Source organism: Juglans regia, chromosome 3 (assembly GCF_001411555.2).
Source record: "Juglans regia cultivar Chandler chromosome 3, Walnut 2.0, whole genome shotgun sequence".
Lineage (NCBI taxonomy): Eukaryota > Viridiplantae > Streptophyta > Magnoliopsida > Fagales > Juglandaceae > Juglans > Juglans regia.
Genome location: NC_049903.1, coordinates 7,737,335 through 7,755,956, shown reverse-complemented (window position 1 = coordinate 7,755,956; position 18,622 = coordinate 7,737,335). Strand labels below are relative to the sequence as shown.

General features: G+C 37.2%; 4 protein-coding genes across 6 annotated transcripts; 2 read left to right on the top strand and 2 right to left on the bottom strand.

Annotated features, from left to right (window-relative positions):
• The first annotated feature begins 169 nt into the window (after positions 1-169).
• LOC118343734 (26S proteasome non-ATPase regulatory subunit 6 homolog) lies at positions 170-1,899 on the top strand. Its single transcript, XM_035688660.1, has 2 exons — positions 170-214; positions 566-1,899. Exons 1-2 carry the CDS (start codon positions 170-172, stop codon positions 1,673-1,675), a joined length of 1,155 nt encoding a protein of 384 aa, XP_035544553.1. The 3' UTR covers positions 1,676-1,899.
• A 7,478-nt stretch (positions 1,900-9,377) lies between these two features.
• LOC109020089 (sulfite exporter TauE/SafE family protein 2-like) lies at positions 9,378-12,301 on the top strand. Of its 2 annotated transcripts, none has more exons than XM_019002492.2 (4): positions 9,378-10,252; positions 11,310-11,459; positions 11,542-11,691; positions 11,833-12,301. In XM_019002492.2, the coding sequence occupies exons 1-4, from the start codon at positions 9,449-9,451 to the stop codon at positions 12,139-12,141; spliced, it is 1,413 nt and encodes a 470-aa protein (XP_018858037.1). In that variant the 5' UTR covers positions 9,378-9,448; the 3' UTR covers positions 12,142-12,301. The 2 variants fall into 2 exon arrangements, with proteins under 2 accessions (XP_018858037.1, XP_018858038.1); XM_019002493.2 differs by having other exon boundaries at positions 9,385-10,252; positions 11,310-11,444.
• Positions 12,036-15,273, bottom strand: LOC109020090 (transcription factor ILR3-like). Of its 2 annotated transcripts, XM_035688414.1 has the most exons (6): positions 14,782-15,273; positions 13,977-14,039; positions 13,632-13,709; positions 13,367-13,529; positions 13,078-13,174; positions 12,036-12,134 (listed from the first exon to the last, which is right to left on the bottom strand). In XM_035688414.1, the coding sequence occupies exons 1-6, from the start codon at positions 14,934-14,936 to the stop codon at positions 12,130-12,132; spliced, it is 561 nt and encodes a 186-aa protein (XP_035544307.1). In that variant the 5' UTR covers positions 14,937-15,273; the 3' UTR covers positions 12,036-12,129. The 2 variants fall into 2 exon arrangements, with proteins under 2 accessions (XP_035544307.1, XP_018858040.1); XM_019002495.2 differs by lacking the exon at positions 12,036-12,134 and having other exon boundaries at positions 12,717-13,174; positions 14,782-15,268.
• A 1,432-nt stretch (positions 15,274-16,705) lies between these two features.
• On the bottom strand, positions 16,706-18,374 carry LOC109020092 (thioredoxin-like protein CXXS1). The gene is made up of 3 exons (XM_019002498.2): positions 18,027-18,374; positions 17,682-17,804; positions 16,706-17,035 (listed from the first exon to the last, which is right to left on the bottom strand). Exons 1-3 carry the CDS (start codon positions 18,132-18,134, stop codon positions 16,880-16,882), a joined length of 387 nt encoding a protein of 128 aa, XP_018858043.1. The 5' UTR covers positions 18,135-18,374; the 3' UTR covers positions 16,706-16,879.
• Positions 18,375-18,622: the final 248 nt, after the last annotated feature.

Sequence of the window (18,622 nt, the reverse complement as noted above, 5' to 3'; positions counted from 1 at the left end):
TTGCGGGTTCTTTCTCTGCAGTCTGCAGATCCGCTTAAGATCTTCTTGAGAGATTCCCAAAAGGACTCTTAAGTATATATATTACGTACACAAGGATTAAAGAATACCAATCTCTGATCTACCCGGAGATAAATAAATAAATAAATCCTTCAACAAAGACAAGCCAATTATGGACAGGGGATTGCCTAATTTGCATCTCGAGTTTGTTAAATACGTAAGCAGGAAAAGCCCACTTGTTCCTTTCGGTTTTTATAAGGCCCAAGAGCTGCAAACATTTCTTAACAAGCAGCGACATTGATTACAGAGTATCGCTTGATCTAAAAGTTTGAGCGGATGGAAAAATAGAGATTTAATCGTTTATATTTATTTTAATAAACCAACTTATATTCTTCCTAATTTGATTTTAAATAAGTTTTTATTTTTGTGCAATTTAGATATTTATTTTTTTGGCCAACTTATAATATTTATTTGGCTCTCCTGTTATTTTCATTAATTGCTATTTATCTACTTATAAAGTTGTATACTTAGACATGTAAGAATGAAAAGAACTTCTTCGTGATATCAGCTCTTCCTTTTGAGGCACCTGGACGTCCAGGACATCGAGAAGGTCCGCCTTAAGGAGGAGGTCTTCGCCATCGTCAAAACCGATGATATGGCTCCGTTGTATGAAACCCTAATTTCCGAGTCGGTACTGGAGAAAGATCAGGGCGTTCTGGACTCGATGCGCGCGAAGATCGAAGACGAGATTAAGAAGCTTGACGAAAAGATAGCTGATGCTGAAGAGAACTTGGGTGAAAGTGAAGTCCGAGAAGCTCATTTGGCAAAGTCCTTGTTTTTCATTCGAATTGGTGACAAGGAGAAAGCATTGGAACAACTCAAGGTGACGGAAAGCAAAACAGTTGCGGTTGGGCAAAAGATGGACTTGGTGTTCTATACACTGCAGCTTGGTTTTTTCTACATGGATTTTGATCTAATTTCCAAAAGCATTGATAAAGCAAAGAACTTGTTTGAAGAAGGCGGAGATTGGGAAAGAAAGAACCGCCTGAAGGTGTATGAAGGCTTGTACTGCATGTCTACTCGAAACTTCAAGAAGGCAGCTGATCTATTTTTGGATTCAATTTCAACCTTCACAACTTATGAACTTTTTCCTTATGACACCTTCATATTCTACACTGTTCTTACGAGCATAATATCCCTGGATAGAGTTTCCCTGAAGCAAAAGGTTGTGGATGCTCCAGAGATCTTGACAGTGATCGGGAAAATCCCTCATCTTTCGGAGTTTTTGAACTCTTTATATGATTGTCAGTATAAACCATTTTTCTTGGCATTTGCTGGCCTGACGGAGCAAATAAAATTGGACCGCTATTTGCATCCACACTTCCGGTACTATATGAGGGAGATCAGAACTGTGGTTTATTCCCAGTTCTTGGAATCCTACAAGAGTGTTACGATTGATGCAATGGCTAAGGCATTTGGAGTTACGGTGGAGTTTATTGATCTGGAACTCTCACGATTTATTGCAGCAAGGAAGCTTCATTGCAAGATTGACAAAGTTGCAGGTGTTCTTGAGACCAATCGTCCAGATGCAAAGAATGCTCTTTACCAAGCAACTATCAAGCAAGGGGACTTCCTTTTAAATCGGATCCAGAAGCTGTCTCGTGTCATTGATCTGTGAGGTACATTGGATTTCCATGCAATTTGGAAGCGGCGCCGGAACTTGCGTATTTGTTAGTAATGCAGAACACAAGTCTTCTATGCCTTTTATTTGATAAATCTGATTCTCATCTTGCGGTAGTCAATCTGTTTTCGTTATCCCAATTTATCAAGGTGATGAAGTAACTGATTTAAGGTACCGATTCAGTTTTTCAGATTCTTTTGCTTGTTCGTTTTGGTGATTTTTTTTTTAAAAAACAGTGTACGACTGCTTAGGTTATAAGATGTTTTGTCATTAAAGCAAAAAAAAAAAAAAAAAAAAAAAAAAAAAAAAAAAAAAAAAATACTTCTTCGTGATATCGTAAATCAATGAATGGTGCAAAGCTATGGCATTTTAAATTTATCCATTCATAAATAATTTAACAATTAATTTAAAACCGGCCTTTCTTATTGTCATCTAGATAAAGGCGTAACCAAATGGCCGGTATCTAAAGGATAATGCGCCATAAAAAACGGATCATCTCGGTATGTATAAAATTATTTTAGCCTAAATATTGTCCATAAACTTCCCTTTTAAGTTGATAACTGAAATATTATTTCACTTAAAAATATGAATTGTTTAGAGAGTAATATTAAATATATTCTTATAATTTGTAAATTTCATATACTCTCTTTGAAAAATATTGGAGTCATGTCACTTTTAAAAAAATAATTTTTTCATGTGCGTTCTATATTAATTATCTACTTTTTCAAATGAAGTGTATGCGACTTGCATATCTTAAAACTATAAATATCATTCATCTTGTTAAAATATCTTTAAGAAGCAACCAATTAAATCTCCCCCCCAAATAAAAAAGAAGGAGAAGAATTGAAAAGAAAGAAAAAACATACTATATAACGTGTACGTGACTCATTGGTTATCAGAATTGCTCCTTGTCTAGTGTTGGATCATATCTCCATCCAAATTGAACCACATCAAGTCTCCACTATGGCGGCCTCCTGCCATTGAGTTACATATATCCCAGCTTCCCCTTTAATTTGTGTATTAGGATAAGAGATCATGACCAGGTCCTGTAGCGGGGGAAGGCACGATTCCACATTATCCTTGTCCATTTGATCTGAGAAATCAAAATCCTAATTAAAGATGTTAAAATGATTATAATCAGCTGTCATGGCATCATGAACTCTATCCATGATTGGTCATTTATTGTTTAATTATTATCACTTTGGTGGTGGCCATCTTGTAGATGCTCCTCATTCTTTTCTAATCTTTATTCCCTTGTCTTTTAATTAGATCAATGATGTTGGCAATGTGGCATTGTGTATATTTACTATTTTTTATTGCTTACTCTTCTTGTCTTTTAATTAGAATGATGTTACATGCCCAGAAAAACAAAAGAAAAACACCCAGTAATGTCCTGATCGATCAGACAATGGATACATACATATATCAAGCAACAGTTAAATTAAGTTGAAATAATACAGAAGATAATGCTAAGAAACTTAATGCATGTACTGCACTTATCATTGGGTTAAGTCTTCCAACCTCCCCACACCCTCGATTCCCCTTTTGTTTGATAAGTTTTTATAGGATTAATTTCAACAAAAAGTTAAAAATAAAAATAAAAAACCGATTACAGATAATATCACAAGAGGAAATTAAAAAAGAAAGAACAGAAAATGGAGTTTACTCAATGGTCTAGTCCCGTATTTTCTCGATTGATCAAGTCTTAAGAAAAAGGTTGCCACCACAATCCTAAATGTTATGAAACACATTGTTTTTCTGTTCCAATGGTGTGTGTATATATATATATATATATATATACACCACTTCTCATCAAGAGGCCGATCGATCTTCATGACCACTGCAAATTGGAGTGGGAATTTAATTGCCGAAGAATCCACTTCTAATCTTCAAACATGAGAATTTTTCAATTCAGAACTTTAGGAATTTTTCAACTTACGTGTGGCTTGAACATGAGCGTGTAAGACTCACGTACGTAGCTTGTAATCATGATCAAGCGTGACTAGTAATTGGTATAGATAGAACACCGAACAAAGAGCTAGCGCATGCATAAGTTGTCGGGATGCATATAGCATGATCGATGGAGGTTCAAACATCCGAAAGGCGAAAACAAAAACCTAATGGAAATATTATATCTACTCCTAAAATATCTAGAAATTAAATTTAATAAATTATCATGTAAGATATGTACGTATCATATTATATATGTGCAGGAACAAACAAAATCTACCCATCATCATATTTATCGATCCCCCTCATAAGTCAGTCTCAAAGCGTATCTATCCGGCCCTTAAACATCTAGATCAAACTAAATTTAATATTAATTGACAACTAGGAAGAGATATTTGTTGGTATATATATATATATACATACCTACGCCCTACTTTGCTGATCAAAAGAAGAAGATTATTTATTGTCCTCACACAAACAAACTGAGCCTAATAATTTATACGTTGACCCAATATCATCTATATATTTCTCGCCAAGCAGAAGAGAGACATGAGGAAAGAGAGATCCAGAAAATCATGCCATCGCTTTTCTCTGAAGCGCGCATGCGTATCATGGATAACTATGATTCACTCATTGGTACGTAAGAGAGAGACTGAGAGAGCAGTGCGGTCATTCTCTAGTGAACAAGCTGATCAGGATCCTAACTTCGATCCTACCCGCAAAATATATATAGTGCAGATCATTGCCACTCACCAGCCTCCGCGTGGGATATGGTTCTTGAGTTGTCATTTTGTTAATTTAGTCACATGTGCGCACTTACTGCATGCACTTTTTCTCTCATGAGTTCTTTTTTGGAATAATTCAAAGGTGGCGGCGCGATATAAACTGGCCGGTCTAGATAGAGAGATGATCATAGAAATCATCTATCTGGTACATGTAAAATCACCGCACACTTGAGATGATTAATTATTCTCCTTTTTAAAGCCATGTTGAGACATGATATTGCATCATAGTGATACATAATAATTGACTAGAGTCTAGTGATCAGAAGCGATGATCACCAGCAAGCTTATGAAATAATAAAGAAACGTTTGAAATCTTTATCCTTGAGATATCCCCACCACCTAATTCTGTCTCATCCTTAATTATTATTATCCGACAAAATTACTGTTTTCTTTTGCTTAATCCAGATAAAAAGGGAAGGAAAGGAAGTAATTAATTAAATATATGATTAATGTATGATGTGAACCCCGGTCTAGCTATCTGTGTTACATGTTCCAGATCATCATTCCCATAGGATTTGATGATCGGACGATATCATCTTGGTTTCTGCTAAACCAGTACTGTCTTTGTTTTCCATTGGACCTACGATCAGGAACAAAGCTAACCACCCTCACAGAAGATTACCGACTGATCTCCCATTAACTCAAAAAGTAAATAATAGTAATAATAATGCACGATGTGATTAATGAGATGTCGATGAAAATATCTTTTATGATACAGAAGATTGTCACTTTATTGGACCAGAATTGCTCTATAAAAGGGTTTGGGTAACCTGGGTGCAGGACAACTGTCCATCAAAGATCACCCACGACAATGGTTGGTTGCATCCCCACCTTTCGAGGTTTTCTATTAGCCGGCCACTTGTTGCAGTTCAATTGCATGCAGCGGTTGAGTTTATAATATATTCCTATATATGTAGGTTTTGATAGCTAACATGTTAGAAAATGCAATGTGAAAAATTAGTGGTTCTAACCTAACACAACAGCTAGAGGGGTGAGTATGTATTTTTCAATTCTATTAGACTATTTAAAAATGTTGTCATACAAATAGTCGATCAATAAAACAATTGACAGAAAAATAATCAACACAACAATTTATTCACGAAGTGAAAATTAATTTGAAAAGTATCTTCAAAATTTAAAATCACTTCGGGGTGTAAGTCACTATTTAAAATCCACTATAGAGATTTAGTTTGTTGCAACCAATTTAGAAACACTTACAATACATTTGTAGTAGTTAAATCTGGTTTGCAACACCATGAGTGACCTACTCGATCTCTGCACGCATGCAGTTTCAGACCTCCAACCTTTCTATAACTTTACCATGAGAACCTTTCGATCTTTGCTTCAACAGCAACTCCAGAATCTCCTCTGGCCAAAGAACAAGTCCACACCAAAAGACTCAAAAGTGTTTGATCTTAAGTGTAGTAAGATGGAGATATAATTTTCAAGAGGAAATGAGCCTTGGTCGATGTGGAATGGAATTTCAAAGACTCTCAAGTATTCTTAACTCAAAGTTTCAACTACTGCACTATATCTCCACTCCCTTGAAATGAGCTGAAGTTTCCTTTTATAGAATGTGTTGTATGGCGTGTAACCTGTTAAGATACAAAAATAAATAATAAAATATATATCTTTCCATCAGTTTAAATTTTTGGGACAAGTGGTTATTTCACATAGTATCAAAGTAGAAATCTTAAGTTCGAATCCTAACTCTACACTCTATCCATTTAACTAAACATTCCACGTATTGGGTCATCCATTGAAGTAGAGTCTGGCTTACACGTAAGTGGGAGTGTTAAGATATAAAAATATATAATAAAATGTACATCTTCTCATCAACTTAAACTTTTGGGACAAGTGGTGATTTCACATAATCCTAGTCAAAGTCAAATTTTTTAACATTCGCTTAAGTGTAGTGTCGAGTGAGTGTCGAGTGCACATTGCATACAAACATCACTCGAGCCATGAATCGAGTGCATGTTAAGCAAACTTTATGTTTGAGATACCGCTCGAGCACAACGTTGAACAAGTATCGAGCAAATTCTCTGCATGAGATTTGCTTGAGCGAATAGTCGAGCTGACTTCCATCCCTTGTCTTTTTATCAGTTTTCTTCAACCACTTATCACCCAACAAGTTACAACACAATTTAATACAATTTGTCACATGAATATACCAACACACTCATTTTACATTAACACAATGTAAAGCATGGTTCGCATTAGGCCTCTAGTGTATCCTCGCTTGTTACATTTTAGCTACCTTGATATAGGTTGGACTCCATCGATCCTGAGAGAAGTTAGATTATACGTGCTCTAAAAAAAGTGGCCAGGGTTACAAATTGGAACTTCTAAAATTAATTATTCTTAACTACAAGAAATTATCCCTCTCTAGCAACATATATAGGATCATCCATCCACCTTTTATAAAGTCAAGGTTTTATTATCTTTCCACTAAATTCTCGGATGCTACGTTAGTTCATTTCATCTTCTTTTTTTTTGTCATAACTCAAGTCTCACACTTTTGATTGAAATTGATATTGATATCATTTGTAAATATACAAGGAAGGCTCAAACCACATGAACTAGACTTATTATAATCTAAAATGACCTATTAAAGTTTTAATTGTAAACTCCTATATATATAAGATTGTTATACAAAAATAAGAATTTTTTTTTTAAAAACAATATGGGATCTTATTCACCACATTTGATCTATAAAGTTAGGATATTGAAATATTAACTTTAATTAATCGTGCTAGAAGTACTGAAGGGACAAAATGATCCGACAAGGATGTTACAAATTTGAGGGTACTGCTGCAATTGTAATACCCCAACTATGTAGAAGGGTGGTCATCAATGTGATTCCATAATGCTTAAGGATAAAATTTCTTATAATTTTTAATGATTTAAATTAAGGAACTTCAATTGTAACTTTGACTAATTTTTTTAGAATATGCTCGTGAGTTGAGCTTGATCTTCTCAGAAACTTAGTCCAACATAATTAGTTAATTGACTCAGTCATATATGATAGCCAAAATCTTATAGCATTGATGCATTCGAGGCCTAATGTGACCCATGCTTTACACCATTTCCAAACATCTAAATTAGCTATCAATACCTACCCTGGACAGTATCTAAACTCATCCTCTGCATGCAATTCAACTGCAACAAGAGCTGGGCTAGGGCGCCAAGAGGGAGAAAAAACAGACAAGCAAACAAAATAACCAGCAGCATGTGGGTCATGAACGAAACCTAAAAAGTGGGCGACATATGCATTGAACTCGTTGTCTCAATTTGCTTTAGACTTTTAAATTCTACACTGAAAATTCTCCAAATTTTGAATTGGGTAATACGGCCAAAATTCTTTGTTAGAGCTTTCATTTTCGAAAATTGTGTCAGTTGGCCCAGTGAGGAGTCAGGACGTACGGTACTTCCCATGGCTTCAACGATCCTTTAAGCTCACATGTGAAGTGCAGAGCAGCTTCCTTCCTGTTGCAGCAGTACGTGACTGCATGCAAGCGATCGACCCGCTTGCCTTCAGGGCTTCAAGCTATACTGTAACGTCCTTGTTGGAGCCAATTTATTCACAATTTAAAGGCTAAAATTCCTTTGATTTTCCATTCCAGCGGCGTCCAGAGTACTTTTCATTTGAATTCATTAGTACATAATTTGGTATTCAAGACACTATTTATAGAATTGGAGATAAAATTGTGTTGCAGTGCACGAAATTTCAATCATTTTTTTTTTAATCAAAAGGAGGAAGTTTTATTAATGCAAGACTCTCGCTAAGGCGGAAGAAGAACTACCATTTACACCAAAATAATAAGTTTTGAATTACAAGTGTAAATAAAGAAGTTCTCAATAATCAGTGCGCAAAAGTCCTCGAAGCGTCCCGGTTTCAATTCCTGATCTAGAAAATATCCGACTGTTATTATTGGCATCCTCCTTCGCTGGAGAGTCCGCTACCATATTTCCTTCACTGTAGATGTGACATATACTGCAATTTCAATCATTTTGGCATAGAAATCGAAGGCATTAACTTAAGTGATACCAAATATCAATCAGATTATGATTAGATGCAAGTGGCTGTTGAATTGGCTTTCAATTGGCCTGCTAATAGAAATTAACTTAATTTTTAAATGTACTTTATACTTTTTAATGATAGTGGTAATTTATAAAGTTAGGATAATGGGAATGATACTTTTTAAGTTGTTTAAGCTTTTATTAACATATATATTCTACCAGTCTGATCGACTGCCTTTTGAATCTTAAGAGGGTAATCATTCTAACGTTTTCCATGATATGAAAAGTCTCTTAATTACTACATCAATTAACGAGTCTCTTTTTCGACATAAACCTGATCGCCTACTAAACCAGTCCACTATTCTTTTATTCTCTCACTACAAAAAGCCACTGGAATAGTAACCCTTTCTATCTCTTTCTGTGCCTTCTTGGTGAAATAAATTATAATTAAAGTAGAACCAAAATTTCATTTCGTTTTTGCAACTAGTCATCGTCAAAAACAAAAAGATGGGTACAAGCTGTGGTTCCTAGTCTTCCTAAATCTCGCCTTAGTCCCTCTGATCTAGTCTTTCTTTAATCAAAGATCAAAATCCATTATTTTAAAAAGAAAAATACTAGTGGAACTCTTCAAATTTATCCGTTTGATTATTGTAATTTTTATTTATTTATTTAATGGTTAAAGAAGTGATTATTAATGAAATTGTGTATTTTTTTTTATTTTTTTCTTATTTATTAAGAATGTAAAAAAGAAAATAGAAGGAAAAAAAATTTAAATACCCTGGCCATTAATTTCCATGACAAGGTACTTTTTTATATTTTATGAACCAAGCATGGTACGTGCCTACCAACCACTGGATTGATACGAGAAACATCACAGCCATTTCCTCTGTCTCCTTGATGTGGTCATTTCTGTCGTCTTCCTCGCAACTGCCATGCAGCACTTCCACTTCTTGTTATTTAACACACTAATGCAGTTCATCTGGAGACACCACCTTCAAGCATCCCCAAACAAATGAAGAACCATAGTCTTCCATGGTTTGTTCTTCCCCTTATCCTTTTCATCATCCTCAATCATTCTCATGCAAAGCAAACAGAATCCATATCCTATGACCTCAGATTTGACCAATTAATAAACAAACTATATCAATGGAGGAATCACCAAACACAGTCCCAAGAAGCCCAGCTGAAATTATCAACCCCTGTTGTTCTGGCAGGAGTTCTTTGCTTCATAGCTGCCTCTATATCTAGTGCAGGAGGGATTGGTGGTGGTGGGCTTTTCATACCCATACTGACTATAGTGGCAGGCGTAGACCTCAAGACAGCCTCAAGTTTCTCAGCTTTCATGGTCACAGGTGGGTCAGTTGCAAATGTTATGTGCAACTTGTGCACCACCAGTTCCAAGTTTGGTGGCAAGATTTTGATTGACTTTGATATAGCACTGCTTTCAGAGCCATGTATGTTATTAGGAGTGAGTATAGGTGTGATTTGCAACCTCGTGTTCCCAGAATGGCTTATTACTATGCTTTTTGCTGCTTTTCTTGCTTGGTCCACCTCAAAGACCTGTAAAAATGGCGTTTTGCATTGGAAAATGGAGTCTGAAGAGCTGAGGAGAAATGAGTGTGAAAAATTAGAAAACGGGTTGGTTAAAGATGGGACTTTTGATGAAAGCGAAGGGATCAAAACTGCAAAAGAACCTCTTTTGGGTGTGAAAGGAGGCTGCAAATTGAGGTTTCCAAGGATGAAAATGGGGGTCTTGGTTCTGGTCTGGTTTTCCTTCTTTGGTCTCTATCTTCTTCGTGGCGATCGGCATGGTCAGGTACAGGCTGCTCCATTTCTAACCCATCCTTTTCTGTACGTATTAATCTTGAACTTCAAAATGAACGGATTGTATTCCTCATTGGCTTTTCGAATTACTTTGCATATATAATATCATTAAATGGGATGGTTAGAAATCGCCACTCCATTTCGAAACATCTTAACTTGATGGTCCATTAACTTTATAAAATCAAGATACTTTTTAGTACTTCATGACTAATGGAATTGCTGCCATGTAATTAATTGGGAAGTCCCAGTGGATTCGTGGTCCCTTGGAATTGACACCCACCATGGGGGAAAGTTGCATCCACGACCACCAGATTTATTTGTGGATCTCATACATTCCTTGTATTTTGTTTCTTCAACATTCTTTTTTCTTTTCTCTTAACTATCTCAAGAGCAATTTAAAAACAAAAAACAAAAAAGAATAATTAATATCCCAAGATCAAGTGTCTTTTAAAAATAAAAAATAAAAAAAACCTTCAAACTTTATTCAAGAAAAACTTCAACGGTACAGACTCTCTAAACCACAAACGGACTCCCGAAACCAAAAAACTTGTAGAAACATAATACAAACACTCTAACAGGCAATACATCAAACAGGTAGCCTCTAAACTCTAAACGAAGGCAAACCCAAACGGTCCATTCGAAGCACCCCATTTAAACGCCGTGGGATCGAAGCCCCAAGATCAAGTGTCTTGATTCCAACACATGATATGAAAAGGACAGCATATAATATACTAAAAAAGATACCTCAAATTAAATGTCTTGATTGTAGTTAAAATGCTTAGATATAATAATCTTCGTACGAAAAATAGTTTGACTATTCAATTGCTGGCCCAACTTTTAAAACGAATCACAAAGTTCAAGGAGATATGATAAAAATAAAGGATCAAATGTTTTCAGTGTTATAAAGTTAGCATTTTGGGACATTCTTTAAAATTGGAAACATATAATTTGAGATGTGCATAAGACAGCAGCTAAAAACCTTCAGTTGTTTAACTTGAATACCAATTACTCAATGTATGATTCTCAGTTTCCCTGTAATGTATGTACAGGGTATGATTCAAATAGAACCTTGTGGAGCAGCTTACTGGATTATCTCATCATTCCAAATTCCTTTGGCCGTGATTTTCACCTCTTGGATCCTCTGCAAGAAGGAAAGAGTTAAAAGTCAGGGTTCGGACCATGAGGTGCTTGAAAAAAAAGTGTGAATACCAGTTTCCAGGATTTACTTGGATTAAAATGTTTATACTTCGATTAGCCTAAACTTTTACTCTAATTCTGAAGGACGAAGAAGGACTGATTAGAGATGGACCATCAAGAAAACTTCTCTTCCCACGAATGGCATTATTAGCAGGGATTTTGGGAGGTGTCTTTGGAATTGGAGGTGGAATGCTCATAAGCCCACTTCTTCTTCAGGTTGGAATAGCACCCGAGGTAACCTCCGAGTCCAATCATTCTCATTAATTTATGTTAAGAGTATAATTAAATAATTGAAGTTACATCTTCTCATCAATTTAAATTTTTGAGATTAAAGTACTGCCAGTAATGCTTATTTGCTTTCAAATCTCGGTGCAGATAACAGCGGCGACTTGTTCTTTCATGGTTTTCTTCTCATCTACCATGTCGGCATTGCAGTATGTAATGTTAGGAATGGAAGATACGCACACTGCCCTTATCTTTGCTGTCATCTGTTTCGCCGCTTCACTTCTCGGATTGGGGGTGGTGCAGAGCGCAGTTCGTCAATATGGTAGGGCATCTCTCATCGTGTTCTCAGTCAGCATTGTGATGGCTTTGAGTACCGTTCTGATGACGAGCTTTGGAGCTCTTGATGTTTGGAGGAACTATGTGTCTGGGAAATACATGGGGTTCAAATTACCCTGTTAAGAACAATGTTATCAATAGGTTCGTTAATGAAGTGCTCCAGTTAGGTACTAGGAACTGTGTTTTCAGATGAAGATCTGTAAGAACCGAGAAAACAACATGCGGTGTGGAACAGAGACAGCTACTACTAAATGGAAAAAATCATGCACTTTTGGTCTGGTCCTCTTTTAGCATTTGTGGCGCCCGTATGGTTTTGAGTTTTTGGAAGATTATAAAATTCTTAAAAAACTCTCGTAGATAATGTAAAAACTACCATAACTCTTAACTTTTAAAAGTGTTTTAGATGTATGTTTATCAAAGAATGATCAGCATTTCAATAGTAGAGCTTTTTATAGTAAAAGCTCGATCTATTTACCTACAGCAATCCCAAACAGACACTAAGCTATCAAATCTGAAACTACTTCGTAGATAAACTGATCTGTAAACTTCACGCCTTAACTACCTGATATCGTAAATCAACAAGGCATATTCAAAGCCCCATGTTCAGGATTAGGGCCTCATAACTGTGACAAGATAAAACCTTTTTCTAAAATAAAAATAGCTTCTATCCATTTCGAAAATTATATCGAAACGTGCGCTCAAGGTAAAAAACTCTTTCCTCAAGAACATCCAGGCCATTGAGATGGCAGTTCCAAAATATTGAATAAGATTTATCATCCAACTTATCCAGTGTTATAATTTCAACCCTCATAGATTTGGAGATAACAAGATGAACAGAGACTTCCTTATGCATAAAGGATTGCATAACAAAAAAATTAAGCCTGCAAATTCATGCAACTGGGGGGCGAAGAACATGGTCTTGTGAGGTATCAAAAGAAGATGGTGGCATGAACTGCCACATGGAAACTCCAGGATACCCAATAAATGGCACTGGCTTGTTGCCAATAAATTGGCCTGGGGCAGAAAATGTAGCTGGGATTGCAGAATAATGAGGCAAACCTCCTGATTGAGAACTCAGAGCTTTTGCTTGCACCTCAATCTTCTCTTTCTCTGTCTTTAGCCTCTGTTTCTCATCACGAAGCTCATTCTTTTCTTCCTATACCAAAAAATAAAAAAACAAGGCTCCACTAAAAATGAAAAAAAAAAAACGGAATGTGCAGTTGCCTATTTTCCTTGAGCATACTTGGTAGCACTCACATGTATAGAGTAATTCCAAACAAAAGGTTCATTTTCCATATACTTTCTAGAGTGAAAAAGAAAAAAATGGAACATCAAAACCGAAGCGCACCTTCAATTCATTAATCTTCTCCAGCAGATTCTCCTTCGACTCCTTCAACTTCTGGGCTTCACCTCGTAATTGAGACACCATTCGCACAGCATCGCCCAATATAACAGCCTTGTCCATTTTGGGATGTCTTCCAGGGTCCAGGATTGAACTCAATTCCAGGAACCTTAAGATTATGCCAATGTCAACATAACAAAGAGAGAAGGAGGGAGGGAGGGGAGGGGAGGGGAGGGGAGGGGAAGGAGAAAATTAGAGAACAAGAGGATGCCTGTCATTCAGTCTATCCCTCCGCATTTTCTCTCTGCATGCTTTTGAACTAGATATACTGCATGATTCATACCTCACCCTGCGAGTGAACAATTGTACAGAAATTATATACATAATTGGAAAAAAAAAACTAGGAAAGCAAACCAAGAATAGGACGGCAGGGGGGTATTGAGATACATAGCAAGTAACTAGCCAACGTTCATTGGAAAGCAATCTGTTTTGGGATAAGAGATACAATTAGACTCAAATGAAGTCAGAATAGGAAAATTTTCAAACACTAAAAACTAAAACTAGCTAGAAATGGAATAAAAGAATTCTTGTGCATACAGGCTGCATGGCAGTTTACCTTTTTCGAGAGCCAATTTCCTTGAGACAGTCTGAATTCAGAAATGAACCTCCATTCTCCACACTGAGGAAACAAGAATAAAAAACATGAGCATATCTATAGCACGAGTTATCAGATAATCGGAGCTGATCCTGCTCAAGGTACAGGAGCCCAGGCTCTTAATCCAACAATTTGAAGCAGCATGAAATATTCACCAGCATTCCCTTTTATTGACTACCCCACACTGCACAAGAGATTCACAAACTGGGCAAAGCCGCTCAAATAGGTATCTGCTTAATATCATGTCACCTCATCATAACCAGGTATAATTTCCTAATGTTCACCAACAACATAAAAGTAACTAAAATTCTCTGAATTTATATGAACTTATAATCTTCCTAATTTAACTGCTAAAAGTTTCAAGACAATAATATATCAGTGCTAAAAGCATTCTTTTACTTTTTCTATTGGAACATCGAGTCCTGATGACAAAACCACTAGACACGGCTACTATTATCACTCGAAACATAAATCGTTGCGTGCAGATAGCAAGCATCCAAGTCAAAGGTTATTATTCTGTTGATTGACATATTCAACGGTGAATTTCCTAAGCAATAATGTACTCCTTCATGCTTGCATCAAATACCACTCGCCAATCAATTACAAAACACGAAACAAAAATAAAAATAACACGAGGGAAAGCAACTGTTTTTTTTTTTTAAGAGAAGAAGAACACAAGGGAAAACAACTTGAGAGGCCAAAGCACGTCAAGTAACGAGAAAAGAACAAGAATCAATCAATCAAAGAGAAAATGAAGATGGGATACCTGAGAGAGGTGGAGGCAGGGAAAGAGAGATGAGGCGGCCAAGTAGGAGAAGCAAAAGCGGTGGGGTCGAGAAGAGAGGGGACTGGGATGTCCTCCATGAAAGCGTAATCATCGAATACCACCCAACGGGAATTTCCACTTCCCTGAGAACTCATGTCTCACTTACTAGTGGAAATTCAATATTTCCGGCTGGTGTCAAAGCGGCGTTTGTAGCCATCGTGATTGAGAGATAATAAGCAAGGAATAAGAATAATGATGATAACGACAGTGGCAATAGAACGAGCGAATTTGGTTGGTCAGTTGGGATTTTGGGTTGTGGGTGGGGAAAAGGTGGTGGAATATGATGGTGGGGAAAACGCAGAAACAAGGTTACAGGGGGATTCGGGGAGAGAGAGAGAGGCCACCAGGCCCGCCAACCTTCACCACCACACACAATGCCATATGCTTGCAGTACAGGCATGCACCACACGTTGATGCTGTCAGGACGTTCAGTTTGGGCTTCATAAACGACACCCAGAAGGCCCAACCGAAGCAGACATCAGCTTCTATTTTTTTTTTTTCCTTTTGGAGCTGGAAGTTGGAACTTGCATTGAAGATTCGCTCTTGTTCTGTTTTTTTTTTTTTTTTGGGTCTTACTTCGAATGGATCTGCAGCAAGTAATACACAACAGATTCATATGAAACCTGTTCTTTCAAGGCTTAACAGCAATCTGATTCTAGATAGATAACAGCTTGTCTCGCGTCCTTGTTTTTAAAAACCAGCCAAGCTTACATGCATAAATACTACGGATTTTTTGTATGACAAATGATACCATGGATTTCCATATATTAATGTTTGGTGATTGTCTGTATCACTTGCTCAGACATAAGATTTCTCCATTTTTTTTTTTTTTTGAGTAAACAGGTGTCAACCTTCATTAAGAGAGGACTTACAAAGTTGATTTGAAAAACAAATCAATTACAATCGTTAATGACTCCCCAGTACACTTTCGTGACTGACATGGTCTAGTCCAGACAGTAAATCTCTAAAGACCTAAATCTTTAGAGAAAATACCCTCTCTGTCCACGACAGAGATTACAAAGCCCCATACCCTGACTAAGCAGGGTAGGGTATCCCAAACCCCAACAACTCCGTCAACGCGAAGGGGGGACTAATACTCCATTCGGACCAAAGTCCGAATGTACTAATTTTTTTGGATTTTTATTTAACCTAGAGACTACATTACACAAAGAAAACTACAAAGAAAAAACACTGCAACAAAACAGAACACAGGGGCTGCTGTGGCGCGTGCAGCGCACGCGCCACTCTGGGGAGGGAACCGCCAGTCAACCATGGAGGTCCCAGACTCACAGACTCCAGAAACGTCGCACGAGGTGTTGGCAGAAGGCTCCCGGGTGGTGCGTGGAGGCCACGCGCCGGACGTCGCCGAAACTTCGAGCCGCACGTGCGGGCTACTCGCCGCTCCGTTCGGTGCCGTATTCGGTGGTCTTTAAGATTGGCGGCAGGGCATCACCATGGAGGGGCGCGTGCTGGCTTGTGGCGGCGGGAAGACCCAGAACGGCGATTCACACTTATTTCCCCTGAAAAAATACAAAAACACAAAACAAAAACTACATAGAAGAGAAGGGAAGGAGGAGGAGGAGGAGGAGGAAGGGAGGGGAAGGGAGCCGAAGCTCCCACCCCTCAAGCCGGATCTATGAACGAGTTCTTGGTTTCGACAAAACGAGAGAGCGCAGAGCTGGGCGCAAGCGCTAGCTAGCTAGCTAGCTGTTTTAGGCAGGCCAATATTTCAACCTTATTAACAAGGCATTTAAGATTTCTCCATATTGGTTTTATTTCTTGTATACAACTGAATTTCCTATTGTTAAGAATACCCTTTAATTCAAGCACCATACCTACATCCAGAGCCCAAAACATGGACAACTTTATGCAAAAGGCAGCAAATTTATACCATAATTGACAGTGAATAAAAAAATATTTATGATATTTAAATCAAACCCCACACAAAGCACACTAACTTTATCATCTGTTTTGATGCTGAACCACCTGTCACACATTTCACACTTTCAAAAGGACAAGATCACACTTAATATTGGAATTATGCTGCTGCATTTACACGAATGGACTGCACAAAACTATCTATCCTTTTCCTTATCTCCTCTGGATTGGCACCGACAAGTTTGTCAAACGGAGCACCGTTTCTCATCACCCAAAATGTGGGCATGGCCTTTATCTCCAATTTAGTTGCAACCTCCTAACCAATGACAATGCAAAAATATATTACATCAAATCACCTTCAACAAAGAAAATCACCAAACATCAATATGAAGAAATCTTATGTCTAGCAGATGGAAATATAGCTTTTTCTTATTTTAATGCTATTCCATTAAAATATTGGTCCAGATCTCAAAGCTGTCATTATTGCGAAGGATGAGTTTCAGAAACAAAAAATATGTCCGAATTCACTTCAGGTGAATGATCTTCTCCAAGCACTTCATTTTTACGTTTTTTGGTCCCATTTACATAAGAACAAATCTATATTATGAAAAGATGGTACTTATCCACACATGTTGTAACATAGCTGGCACATATCTCAAAAGACAAGTCAAATCATACCTATGTCAAGAGGAATCGGGAATTTTTCTAATGGTTCAAGCAAGAACCACAAATATCTGAAAAAAATCCAACTTCCAAATTGTGCATAAACCACAAGATCAGAAGAATATGCCAAAGCACTCCATAGATAACATAAGATTCTGCCGACAACACGTGAAGTACGATGCTGTATAATGCCAACGTTCATTTTGATGTGCTTTTGGATAAACCAGTCATTATGCTTATATGAAAAACATAGGCCACAAATAAATCGTTAAATCTTTTAAAAAGATCAGACGAATTACCTTAACCTCATCGACATCAAGTGTGAGAAACAGAACATCAGGGTAGCTTGAAGCCAATTCCTCAAGAAACGGGTTCATAGCCACTGAAGGCATACACCATGCAGCAGTGAAGTGCACAACAATCTATGATACGCCCCCACAAAACAACAAATCCGATAAACGCAATCTTATTCGAGATCATCCAAGTAAAAATAATTCCTCAAAAAACGAAACCTAATAAAATCTATATTAAAAACAGGGAGGGGGGATTGATGAAGATTTTGAAGGGATTGTTTTCGATACCCACTTGTTTCAAAAAGAAAAGAGAGTTTTAAGAGTGAAACTAGTGGGGTTGAGGAAACTTACAGGGCAGCCTTGAGTGGTGGCTTGGCCAACATAGAAGTCCCATGACTCCAAAGAGTCAACCTTAACAATTCTGGACTTGGGATGCTGCTCTTCGCCTTGGCCTTCCATTTCCTGCTTCTGGATTTCTTTTTCTTCAGCTACCCCTTAGGAACTTTGAACCCTCTAGAAACAGAAGCTAGTGTAAACAAAGAAGGAAGTTTTCGTGGCTAAATATGTCAAAGCTTTGGAGTCGGAGACACTGTTAACCGTCCTATAATTCCATTTCCACTACCGCTCCAGGCCAAAGGGGTAGATAAGGACGATGCCCCATTGAGTTCTCTCTGTCTCAGCTGTCAGAAATTACTGTTTTATATAAAGTTTTATTTAATCAATCCAATCATCTTTTAAGTTGGATATTTGTTCACTTTTCAAGATAGACATGAACCAAGTAAAAAAGACGGGTTTTCAAAAAAAAATAAAAGAAGTAAACAAGACAGGGGCCCACTTCACTGATATTAGGATGCGTTTAGAATTTAAACCACTCTCAACTCATTTCAATTCATCATTATAATTTTTTTAAATTCTAACATAAAATATAATAAATAATTTAACTTTTT